Source organism: Monopterus albus, unplaced genomic scaffold (assembly GCF_001952655.1).
Source record: "Monopterus albus unplaced genomic scaffold, M_albus_1.0 scaffold34.1, whole genome shotgun sequence".
Classification (NCBI taxonomy): Eukaryota; Metazoa; Chordata; class Actinopteri; order Synbranchiformes; family Synbranchidae; genus Monopterus; species Monopterus albus.
Genome location: NW_018127914.1, coordinates 5,515,363 through 5,527,304, shown reverse-complemented (window position 1 = coordinate 5,527,304; position 11,942 = coordinate 5,515,363). Strand labels below are relative to the sequence as shown.

Below are 11,942 nucleotides of genomic sequence, written 5' to 3'. Positions count from 1 at the left end.
AAGTGTCTGGAGAGAGGGAAGTCTGGGCATCTTTGCTTAGACTGCTGCCCCCGCGACCCGGTCCCGGATAAGCGGAGGAAAATGGGTGGATGGATGGATGGAACTTGAAATTAAATAAAGGGCCAATCATCTATTCTATGAGATCAACTGTGGCACAAGTGCAGCTTGCACAGTACTGTCAATAGCAACATACTGGTACCAACACCAAGGGAAATCAATACTGAATAACAAGGCCTCTGGTGAAATTCAGAGGGCACAGTAAAACAAAGGGATGGATAGCAGATTATTTTTGATATGAAACACCAATGGAGGGCACATCTCCTGTTGATTGGTTATTGACAAGCAGAGTAAGTGCTGGCTGATATGTAGCAGGATATTGCAGCCAACAGGACATCATTAGCACCATTGTTCAAGAATATGACACAGTGTAATTACTTCAACTTTATCTAGGTCACTAATTAAATCAAAAGCTGCCCCCGGTGCTAAATGACTCAATAATGCCAATATGATTATGAACATATGCACAGGAGACCTTTGGCCACCAAACTGGTGCAGACTCAGCCAGCTGATCTCTCCATTAAAATCCTGCTTAAGAGATGAAAAATGACTGCAGCGAACAACTATTCTAACATTTATCTGTGGTTTATCTTTACTCATGTCATAACACTTTTCATGTTTGTGATTTTGACGACATTTCACCCAGAGTGGCTCAGTTTTTAATGAGTCAAAGGTTCACAGTCTTGGTAAAAAAAAAAAAAAAAACAGTACTAACACTAGTACAATCCGCTCATTTAATCTGAAAGAAGCTGTGCAGGTTATTTCTATCTGGTTTTGTTTCATAACAAACCACTTCAAGCACTGCAAATCCAGCTAACCTGGGTGTGACAAAGTGGGTGTGGACACTCCACTTGTCCCTAAGATAAGCGATGTATATTTCTTAATGTCTTAACCTGTGTGTTAAATGTTTGATGGAATTTATTATGTGGGTATAGGATAAAGGAGGTGGCGGTTAATCACTTCCTCATTCTGTACGCTCTCTGATGTCGTCAAGGTACCCAGGACGTTTGTGAACACTCCTCTCTTCCTGTCCTTACCGTTCCTGTTGGTGTGCAGGTTATTTCTATCTGGTTTTGTTTCATAACAAACCACTTCAAGCACTGCAAATCCAGCTAACCTGGGTGTGACAAAGTGGGTGTGGACACTCCACTTGTCCCTAAGATAAGCGATGTATATTTCTTAATGTCTTAACCTGTGTGTTAAATGTTTGATGGAATTTATTATGTGGGTATAGGATAAAGGAGGTGGCGGTTAATCACTTCCTCATTCTGTACGCTCTCTGATGTCATCAAGGATACCCAGGACGTTTGTGAGCACTCCCCTCTTCCTTTCCTTACCGTTCCTGTTGACATTGCATGAACGTACCTTTATTGTGTAGTATAGATATGCAAGCTTGAATCTTTACCTCTTCTTCCAACCAGTCGTTGTACTGCACGATGCTCGCCATGGCGACATCAGCACCCTTCATGTAAAAAGTGATGTCTCCTGTAGACTCCTCCTAAATGAGAATCACAAAAACTCCGGCACTGATAAACGTACTCCTGAGAAAACATGTAAACTCCAGAATAAAAGGGTACATTTTCACAACAATCATCATTCAGTTTATGTACAGTTCAATAAATAATTCAAAACATTAATGGTGTGACACTAAATGGGCAAAAGTCATTTTAGTGATTAAAATTTAAACTGGAAAATTTGAGGACAGACTGAAATGGTCGCAAAACAGTCATATGACTCAACAACAGAGACCACACATACAGTAGTATCCACATATAATACTGTTATAAAGGTTCACACCCTGACGATGATGCCCATCCTTTTGCTCTCAGAGGTGAAGGGGAAGATCTGCAGGATGTAGAAGGAGAGAATCTGTCCTGAAGGAGTCTTCAGCTGCAGGGAAGTCAGGTCTCTGTTCACCAGGGTCAGGCCAACGCTCTCTGTCCACCGCACCAGCGCCACCTATGGAAAACATACAAATACAACAGGGTCACATGGGTGTAGATGTTAATTAAATTATAATATTTTGACCATTATAAATAAAAGTTAAATAGATGAGCGTTCAGCTGCACACGACTCATTCTCAATGGGTTCATTTTCAATTTGCCCACTCAAAGGTTGTTATTATACTCTGACCTACAAATTGGAACTTCCTGTTAATACCCCATCATTTCTCCTGCGCCCCCTTCAAGCGCACTAAAAAGGGTTGCCTATATTTACTTAACACACATCTGTGTGTCATTATCCTGCCGTGTGTGTGTTTGTATGCAGCTACATACACATACAAACCATGAGTTGAGGACCCTAAACCTAGTTCTTCAATCTATTTTATCAGCTCTACAGAAACTAATTCAAGCTTGGATACAAACTACGTGAATCATGTGTCACGACAGTAAGAGAAAAGACTGCTGTTGACAACTTTATGACAACAGACTGGTTTAAACAACCTGATCTATCATTTCAACTGAGTTTCTAGTGATCATGGAAATCACAGTGGCAGCACTGCCTGTAAAAACTAAAAGCAGCTACAGCATGTCAGGATGAGAACAGTCCTTTGACAGTCACATAAATGGGTGATTATAGGAGGACTGACAAGCTGGTGAGACGACACCTGTTCTGACCTCCGTGGCTGGCTCGCTTCTTCTCCTTAATAGAATAGAATAGACTTTGTCATTGCACAAAAGGAGCACAATGAAACTGTGTGTGTCCAGCAAACAACGGTGCGCTTCAGTGGACATAAAATAAAGTAAATTCAAAAGAGTAGAATCAAATAAGCACTAGAACATTAAGATGTGATAAAACACACACATTAGAAAGAGAGCACATTGTAATATAAATATAAATAGTCTTACATACTGACAGGCCTAACACCGAATGATTGTCGAGTATACTTTGTACTGAGACTCTACTAACTTAAACAGTAGAGAGTCCATGGTTGTGGTAGTGTGTGCTTAAGTATTTGTGTATGTGTTGGGGAAAATTGTCAATGATTGTTAGTGATCTGAATGGCCCAGGGAAAGAAACTATGTGTTAGTCTGGTGGTATGAGACTTGATTGACCTGAAGCGCCTTCCAGAAGGCAACAGGTCAAACAGGTGATGGGCGGCATGTGAGGGATCCCCTATGATGGCCTTAATTTTCCTGTGGCAGCGGGACCTAGTTATGTCAGCCAGGGAGGGCAGTGGGCTGCCAATTATTTTCTGGGTGGTGTTTATAGCCCTCTGCACAGCCCTTGTGTCCTCAGCTGTGGATGATGGCTCATTACATTAGAGAGGCTGAGGAGAGAGCCAGGGCCAAACAAACTACCACTAACAGAGGTAAGGTGGTCCAGATCTGACGCTACAGCCAGTGAGCCTGAGGAGAGAGCCATGAGCAGAGAGCTGGAAATAAAAAGACTGACAATGAATAAAGACTGTAGTAGAAAGGGAAGTGAGCGCTCCACCAACAATCACAGACCTCCACCTCTCTTCGTCTCTGAGGGAAAATTAAGTATTGATCAATCCAAGCAATGTAAGGTAACAGAGGGAGAGGCAAAAAGGAAAAGTGAGATTTATCTCTCGTCACCTTTTTATCTCCATTTTGATTGGTAGACCTGGCTAGGGGTACGACAGAATGTATTCCTGTCTTACAAAGGCCTTACAAAGCCTCGAATGTCACAAGTGATAAACATGCCAACAGTCTTTAACTGGGTGTGTATAGAAAAATTAACTATCAATATTCATTTTACCACTCTTTAGCAAGTACTGACTAACTTTACTGATCAAAACATCTTTCCTTATGTTCCCATTATTCAATTACCATTGACACTCTCTATTAATAAATTCTGTAGCATGATCACAAAGAGACACATACAGCTTGGTAGCACCCTCAGCCGTCTCTCTGTGTCACTCTTGGGTTACATAAATTCTCATGAAGCAAATACAGACAATTAAACAGCTTAACCACTACCACAGATTCATGACCTCTGTCTTTCTGTCCATGGCATTACATTGTGACAGAAGAAAGAAAGATCTTGGAAAACAAAACCATTTGTCAACAACTTACAAATGTGTAGCCTCCACACAGGTTCTGGTTTGAAAACAGCAATAGAGAGGCAATGTTTCAGTGCATGACTTTATCTTTTTCTTATCTGGATGCTAAAAACCATCCACTGTATCTCACATTTACCTCGTCTGGACTGGAGGCCTGGTAGGTGCGGTTGTCATCACTGAAGTCCTGGTCAGCTTCGGCAGACTCTGTCTCCCCATTGACGCCGACATGTGACTCATAGACAGGCGTCACATTGTGGCACAAGGCGATGGCTTTCACAGCCTCGTGGATGCGACTGCTGACACTCTTACGGACTTTTGGGCCAGATGCCTGGGTCTTCCTCGATACAGTGGACCCACTGGTGGTACAGCTGGAGGGCTGAGAGGCCACCTAGAATAGAAACAAATAGCGTGAGCACTGGTTCTACAGTACAAATGCTCAGTGACTTAAAAAAAACATGCTGTTTCAGTCCCATATATTTATAACTGAAGTCTGACCTGATTCAGTCAACTCAAACTATTTAAGGATCGCTGCAAGCACCAAATTTCATTATACCGTTGACTAATTTACATGAATTTTCAGTCTATTTCTGACAAAGGTATATATTTTTATTTTTTAATTCTAATGATTTATTTTTATTTTATGTTTTAAATGAAGATAACCGCAGTGCTGGAACAATCATTTATCGAAAATGTCAAACATTTGCCGTTTCATTTCTCTTTAATGTGAGGATTTGTTGCTTTTCTGTGATTTATATTATTGGGAATTGAATATATTAGAGTTTTGGACTGGCGGTCAAACAAAACAAGCAATCTGAAGATTGCTTGGGTTCTAGTAAATTTTAATGAATTATAAAAATAACTGACTTACTTATAAGTGACAACTGCTAGTTGTAAAAATGCTATTCAACCTGTTCTGTATACAAATGTTAAGATTAAAATAAAATCTTTATATGCTCCTTGAGTGATGCTCTGTCAATAACCAACCTCTGCCTTTACATACACTTCAAACTAAAGTATCCTAGTAAAAAACAGCAACAAAAACTAAACCAGTCAGACAAAGAAATTGCTGCCTTCCTTCGGTTTCGGCTGTGCACTGCTAAAAAGACTAGTCATTTTTCATCAACTGAGATTACACATAAGGGTGTGGGGCAGATGGTTTCAGAGTTGACCAGCTGTTCAGAGCTGGCTGAGAGCGAACAATATCCTTCTGTCAAGAGTACAGCTAGATCTGAGCCACCCAGTGAGGAAAACACTTGCTTACAGTACAGGGAGTCACTCAGGGACATCACATGATGAATGAACAATATGGGCTTCTTTCCTGGAGAACATATCCTTAGCTAAATATAAATATTGATTAAACTGATCTACAGGGAGAGGTGGGTAAAAGCAGGAAAATGGAATGAAAAATGGTAGATGCAGTATTTTATTGCGTCTGCTCCCATAAAAATGTTCATACTGTATTGTGGCACGTTTGCTTTACTTTGGTTCTGCCCTGTGTCACATACTGGAGCATCTAGATTTTAATGAATGTTATTTAATTGGAGATTCATGACTGTATTGGTAAAAAGTGTGAAAAAGCCTGATACTCATCAAAATGACCTTAAACTCTACAACACAACTTCCAGGTGGTTGCCTTTACAGTGAGGGTCTTAGGTGAAAATCCTCATAATATATTACTGAACTGGTCAGTCAGTGTAGGAAAATTCAAACTGAAGGGGCTTAAACAGGTCTCAAAGGCATCATGCATTCTCACATTCACACACATGCCTGTCTGTATTACCTTTTAGACTGGATAGCGAGTCTTACCTGTGCATATGATTGGATTATGTGGTTCTGAATCTCATCCATGGTGTCAGTGCCGTAGGACACTGTTCCCAGGTGCAGCCGCTTGAAGATCATTTCATTCTGTGTCAGAGTGCCTGCAGGTCACAAGACATTTTTAGAGATTAGAAACCAACAAATCATTAAAAAAAAAAAACACTCTCTACATGACCCCTGGATTACTGTTTTTCACTATATGACTGCTCTTATTTGCGTAATGGCACTTGCAGCATAATTTTTCATACCCATCAAAAGTATAGCCTGACCAGTACTGACAGACCTTTTAACAAATATGATAAAGATTCAGTATATCATCTAATAGCCCTTACAGTTTTTTAAGAATTGTGAACAAGACATATACCAAGAAGCCTCTGCTGGACAAACTCTATAACTCAAACCTTTTTGGAGAATTTCCTGTCACCTACCATCTGACATACACACAGACATCAATATCTATAATAAGGTAATACTGGCTTGTTGGTTTTATTGGTCTACACATCAAAATAAAAATCACATTGCCACTACTTCATAGCAAAAATAAAAGATACTTCAATATCTTGAAAACACAAGGACACATATGCCCCCACAGAAAGCGCAGCGTTGTCCTCAGAAACCGCTAATGCCTATAAAGCATCGTGAGACCTGCAGGGTGGTGCGACTGCCTGCTCTCTGACCTAATCTCATTACCAGTATGGACTGCATGTCCTCCCTAACTAACAGACAGGACACAACATGGCAAACAAAAAGCCTAAGTGAATGTTGAGCCCGAAGATAAAAGTTTGAAAACAAGGGCAGCGGTCTTATTTAATGGATGTTGGTTGCCAGAATGTGTGCTGATAGAGCGTAAAGCTGATTAGAGGGCATCTAACTTTCAAAAACATTAGGCCACAGAGTTAACCAATTCTAATGGATTGATTACGTGTTTTTCTTTCCATGTGCTTTAACTATCAACCTGGATAAATAGGCCCTGAAGCCAATCCATTCCTACCTACATTAGCTGGGTAAGACAAAGAAACATGTTAGGACCACCACAGGGGTTTATCACACTGACACAGTGCATAGAATTAGTAAAGAACAGCTATTTGTTATTAGGGAATCAGGTTATGATACTGAAATGAGAGAAGCTAAAGGAGGCTCTATAGCACCAGAAAAATCTGAGGATATGTGCTGTTTTCTATAACTCAGTTGATAAGATGATCAAATTGTGGCTTAACTGCAACGTGAAGCAATGACGAAGCAGCATATGAGGACTTGCATTCGACTGACTTGGACTCCTACCTGTCTTGTCTGTCAGCAGATAGACCAGCCGGCCCAGTTCTTCAGGGATGGTGCTGGTTCTCACAACAGTGCCAGGGATGCTTTCGTCTTTCATGATCATCCAGCCATAGGCTGCCTTACCCATGTCCAGATTCACACGCAAGCTATATGAGGAAAAAGCAAAGTTGTAATCCATTATAACACAAAATAATTTGACAAAAAAAGCTAATGAAACCTGTGAGTCAAAGCAGGGATGGTAGCTTTTCAAATTCATTTTCAAATGTATTCGTTTCCATTTTAAGTCCACAAATTCCATGCAAAACAAAACAAAATATGTCACTGCCCAGACTTTTTTCTTTTGGTTGTGGTCGCGGGGCCACAAATAACAAAAACCTCCACTTGAAAAAACAAAGAATTACAGAGCACAGTGAAGCACCTGATGGGGATGATGTAAGAAAAAAGCACGACGAATCGGAATAGGTTGCGGTACCAGGGACCCACAAATCCCTGCAGTGCTACCATGACGACAGACAGAACCAGCTGGGCCAGGAACAGGGCCTTGTTCAGCTCCAGGTCCAACAGACCAACCTAAGGGGGCAAAGACGTCACAGATCAAAACAAGAATCTGCTGCAAAATAACTAACTGTGCTAACTATTTCTAGTTAAATCTGATGTGTGTGTACATTGATGTTTACTCCACTGCAGCCCAAGGTTCCATTGTTTCCATTGAAAGGCACTGACACAGGACAAGTCCAGGTAAACATGTTACTCCTCTTCTAACTACTTATACTAGAAAAAACTCTGAGGCGTTACCATCTGCTCCCAGAACCTTACAATATGCTGCAACAAAGCCAACAAAAGACATTTTTAGGTGCAAGCTTTTATCATGCAAACTGTGTGCATGGCATAAACAAGTTTACTGGTGGCACTATTTTGTGGTACATTACAAACTGTGTTATTGTCATCATGAAGTAAACAAACAATAGTTTGTGGAAGGCAATAAAAATGGGAAAGGTTCCTATATAGAGATGGCTCTCTAAAAAAAAAAAAAAAAAGAGGTCAGAGTTGTTTTTTATTTTTCAAGTGTATCTTCCAGCCAATAGAGCATGTGGGAAAAAGATGTCAAATAAAGAAGTGTCCTTCCCCTTTCTGGCAGAGCTCACAGAAAAACCCCTGTACACAGAGGGCTTTTATCTGACGCACCACGCTTACAAAAACAGCAGAACATAACATCTCTCCTCCCTCAAATAAAGAAAGTGCTCTGAAAAGGAGGGGAGGGGGGCAAGCACGTATAAAAAGCAGCAAAATTCCTCCACTGCATAAACCCCCACCAAGGCTATTCCCCTGAGTACTGGGAAAGCTGGGAGACCAGTGTGACTGATTTATCAGTTGCTGTTCAAGTCCCAGTAACAGAGTGTGGAGAAGAGAAGGGCAGGGGCAGTGAGAGGGTGGTATCGCCCCACCCCAGAGCCTCACTACATGGTTCATGGTTGAGCTCTTGAGAAAAATAGGGGGTCTGGGTGGATTAAAATGAAGAAAAATTAAGACAGAGAGCACAGTGCATGCCTGAAAAGCGAAGGATCCCCTTCTGCTTGAACAATGGCTAGTCTAAATTTTCCAAGCCTTGTCGGGGATCAGATGAAGTCGTTATTCATTCAGTCAAGGGGGGAAAAAGGACTCAATTACCTCAACCTAAAGATGCTATCAATGAATAAAAGTGCATATTTTACCCCATTCATCTCTGAGCCATTAAAAGCAAAAGGAATGATTCGATCTGCCTGTGTGGCTTGTATTTTAGTATGTGTGTGAAATCTGATGAAGAATTGCAGCCCTGGGACTTGAATATTCATTGAGTTTGAACCAAAGAACATCAGCAGTTCAGTAAGTAGTGTATTGTTTAGTTCTTGTGACTGGCACATCAAGGATGCAAAGGAAAAACTGAAATTGATTTTTGAGTTCTTAGTAAACAACCTTAAGCTTCATAGTTTGAGAGACATGTGGAGAGAGCAGAGTATTGAGACTTGGATATGTACATCAAACAAGCAATCTTTATTGAAGAGCAAGCTCTTGTCAAATGACATTGTTCTGTCTCTTTACTCAGACAGAGGTCTGTCTAACAATACTGAGACAAAGAGTGAATCTATGTCTGATGCCCTGTCAGATTGATCAAGTGCCGGCATTGTCCTGTTTGGTGTCACAACAGATTATATGAGGCCAAAACGTTCTTGCGACTTTAGCCGCACTGTATCGACTTTCTCACCCAATCTCCAGTCTCCATATTGGCACTTCTGACATCATCTCCTTGAAATATTGAATTCCTCTCAGTTGTCGAGCTTACACAAAACACTGGCCCCCGCCATTTGACCGGCCACATCAGCGTTCTTAATAGAAGACAATGATGTCAAAACTGTGCTGCAGCAGGAAGGGGCTCTGCTGTGCCACAGAGCTGCAGGCGACAACTTTGACTGTCAAAGTTACTGCATGGCAGGTGCGCCATAACCCTGCCTCTGAGATCCTGCTGATGCCCGTCTCTATCAGCTGACCTGTGTCTATCTAGCACAACCATCTTCCAGGTAAAATCTTATATTTAGAATCAACTTTCATTAATCTTCTCAATCTGGAGACAAAACGCTCGATGGGGATTCTACGGGATTAACTTTCTGCTGAAAATGTCATTTAAATCCTCTGCTAGTTCATTTCCCTTTTGGTTAATTAGCAGCAGGCACCGACCTTTTGCACTGACAGGTCCAACTTTATCTAGAAAGTCAAGGTTAAAAAGAAAACACCTCACCAAAGTGATTGATTAGTGATTAGGAGCATGAGGGGAACTTGGGAAAGATGTTACTATGTGTGAGGTGTTTCACCCTGTGTGGCTTTCACCAGACACTTTACAGGCCTTTACTATTTTTAACATTTGCTTTCAGAAATGTGTGAACCATATCTGTAATTGTTAGATTTGCACAGGATGTCAAACCAAGATATCCTGTAAGTTGGAGAAAACAAGACACAAGCCATCTGAAGATGTCATCTTAACTGGCAGGCTAATAGCGCTAAAATTCTGGCCACAAATGTGTGTTTGGTGATTTACAAATGCAGTCAAGATTACAACTGTGTAAAAACCAACTTGTGTATGTCCCATAAAGGCCACAAATGTGTGTTCATCAATCTATAAATAAAATCAAAATTTATAAATGAGTAATATGTGCTAACAGCACTGCTGTCTTAGTAACCTACTAAACAAAGTTAAATCTAATGTTGGTATGTAGTAGGTTACCAAGTTAACACTGCTGTAACCACATAGGCTACCCTAAGGTACGGTAAGGTAAGGTAAGGTGCCCTATAGGAATATTTCATGCTGAAATATACATTTAATTAAAGTACAATCAAGTACAATCAAGAGATTATGAGTAATTTGATCTCTTTTGAAAAAAGCCTTAAAAGGTCAAATGTCTGAGCTTTCCACCTGTCCTTAAACGCACCATGCATTTGTGGATCTGAGAACGGGAAAATACTCTCAAAGCCGTGCACACAAGCGTAACATGATCCGTGTGAGTCTATCGATCTGTGCACATGCATCTAACAATCTGTAAATACATTTTAAAGAACTGCACACAGAAAATCATTTTTATACATTTGCAAATCTGGATTTTATTTGTAGATTGCCAAACACACATTTAGTTGTGGCTAGTTATTAGGGGCTTGTACCCCCATAGCTTCATCAACAGAAGTAATAACAGTGTAAATAATACTGTATTATCATGACATCCTTTCCTAATCCTATTATTTGTAATAAAAACCAAAACAATTTAAACCATGTGCTGCCAAACAAATCACATAACTTGTCAACTTTCCTGTTGAAATACAAAAGCTAAAGCATATTCACCTTGTTCTTGGCGTAGGATGTGTTCAGTACACTCCTGGTCTCTTTGCCTGTGTAAATCACCACCCCTATCACCGTGCCTGCCAAGAGGAGAGACAAGGAAAGTTAATGCTGCTCATTAACTGAACCTCACCCCCATCATCTCTCTCTCTCGCTCACACACACACACACACACACACACCCAAACATACATGCATATACTCATCTTGGACAAGATGAAGTGCATGTGAGGAAACACAATAAGACTGAGCTGAGGCAGTTGGGTCTCATTGCCAGTCAAGCCAGCAGACACGAGTTTAATATGCTTAGACTCTGAGGGCCTTCAGCCACCCTATTGAAGCTCATAAAACCTGATCAATACGCTGCCATCTTTATTTGCCAATTCATTATGGTGGCCTTATTACAAAAGATTAATGAGTCATTAATATTAAATGAGCTTAATGGAGGAGCAAAGACACTAATAAACCTAAATGCTGCCCCTGAAATCCCCAAACTATAAAAATGGCAACACAGTTAAAAATGGGGACAAAACAACATGAGGAAAATGAAGAAAAGAGAAAAGCGAACAATTGTTACAGGGCCAGGAGAAAAATGATGAATTTCTCTTGTTGACTTCTAACTTCAGAAATATTGAATGATGTGACAAATGGTGTGTGGCTCAGCATGCAGAGAGGCTTCAATTTGAATATGCCAGCAAGTAATTCTCTTGTCACAGCTGGATTGGCCCATAGTGATCTGGGCCAGTTAATGTGCCCAGAACACCACCAGAGAGAGAGTAAAGTGTCTGCCAAGGAGAGGCGTGTGAGGGATGACAACATACAACAGGAAGAGTGATGTAAGAGGTCTAACTTGGGCTTTTTATGCCAGTGTATCTGTTTGCTCTTCTGGTCCAAGGTCAGG

General features: G+C 40.7%; 1 protein-coding gene across 4 annotated transcripts in view; it reads right to left on the bottom strand.

The window, feature by feature from the left end:
* atp9b (ATPase phospholipid transporting 9B) overlaps positions 1 to 11,942 on the bottom strand; it is a 34,643-nt gene that overhangs the window by 6,935 nt on the left and 15,766 nt on the right. For all 4 annotated transcript variants that reach the window (XM_020597377.1, XM_020597379.1, XM_020597378.1 and 1 more), the window contains exons 11-17: positions 11,046 to 11,122; positions 7,599 to 7,750; positions 7,184 to 7,326; positions 5,891 to 6,003; positions 4,221 to 4,472; positions 1,855 to 2,016; positions 1,463 to 1,555 (exon numbers count right to left, since the gene is read on the bottom strand). In XM_020597377.1, coding sequence (XP_020453033.1) covers positions 1,463 to 1,555; positions 1,855 to 2,016; positions 4,221 to 4,472; positions 5,891 to 6,003; positions 7,184 to 7,326; positions 7,599 to 7,750; positions 11,046 to 11,122 — 992 coding nt within the window. The remainder of the gene's footprint in view (positions 1 to 1,462; positions 1,556 to 1,854; positions 2,017 to 4,220; positions 4,473 to 5,890; positions 6,004 to 7,183; positions 7,327 to 7,598; positions 7,751 to 11,045; positions 11,123 to 11,942) is intronic.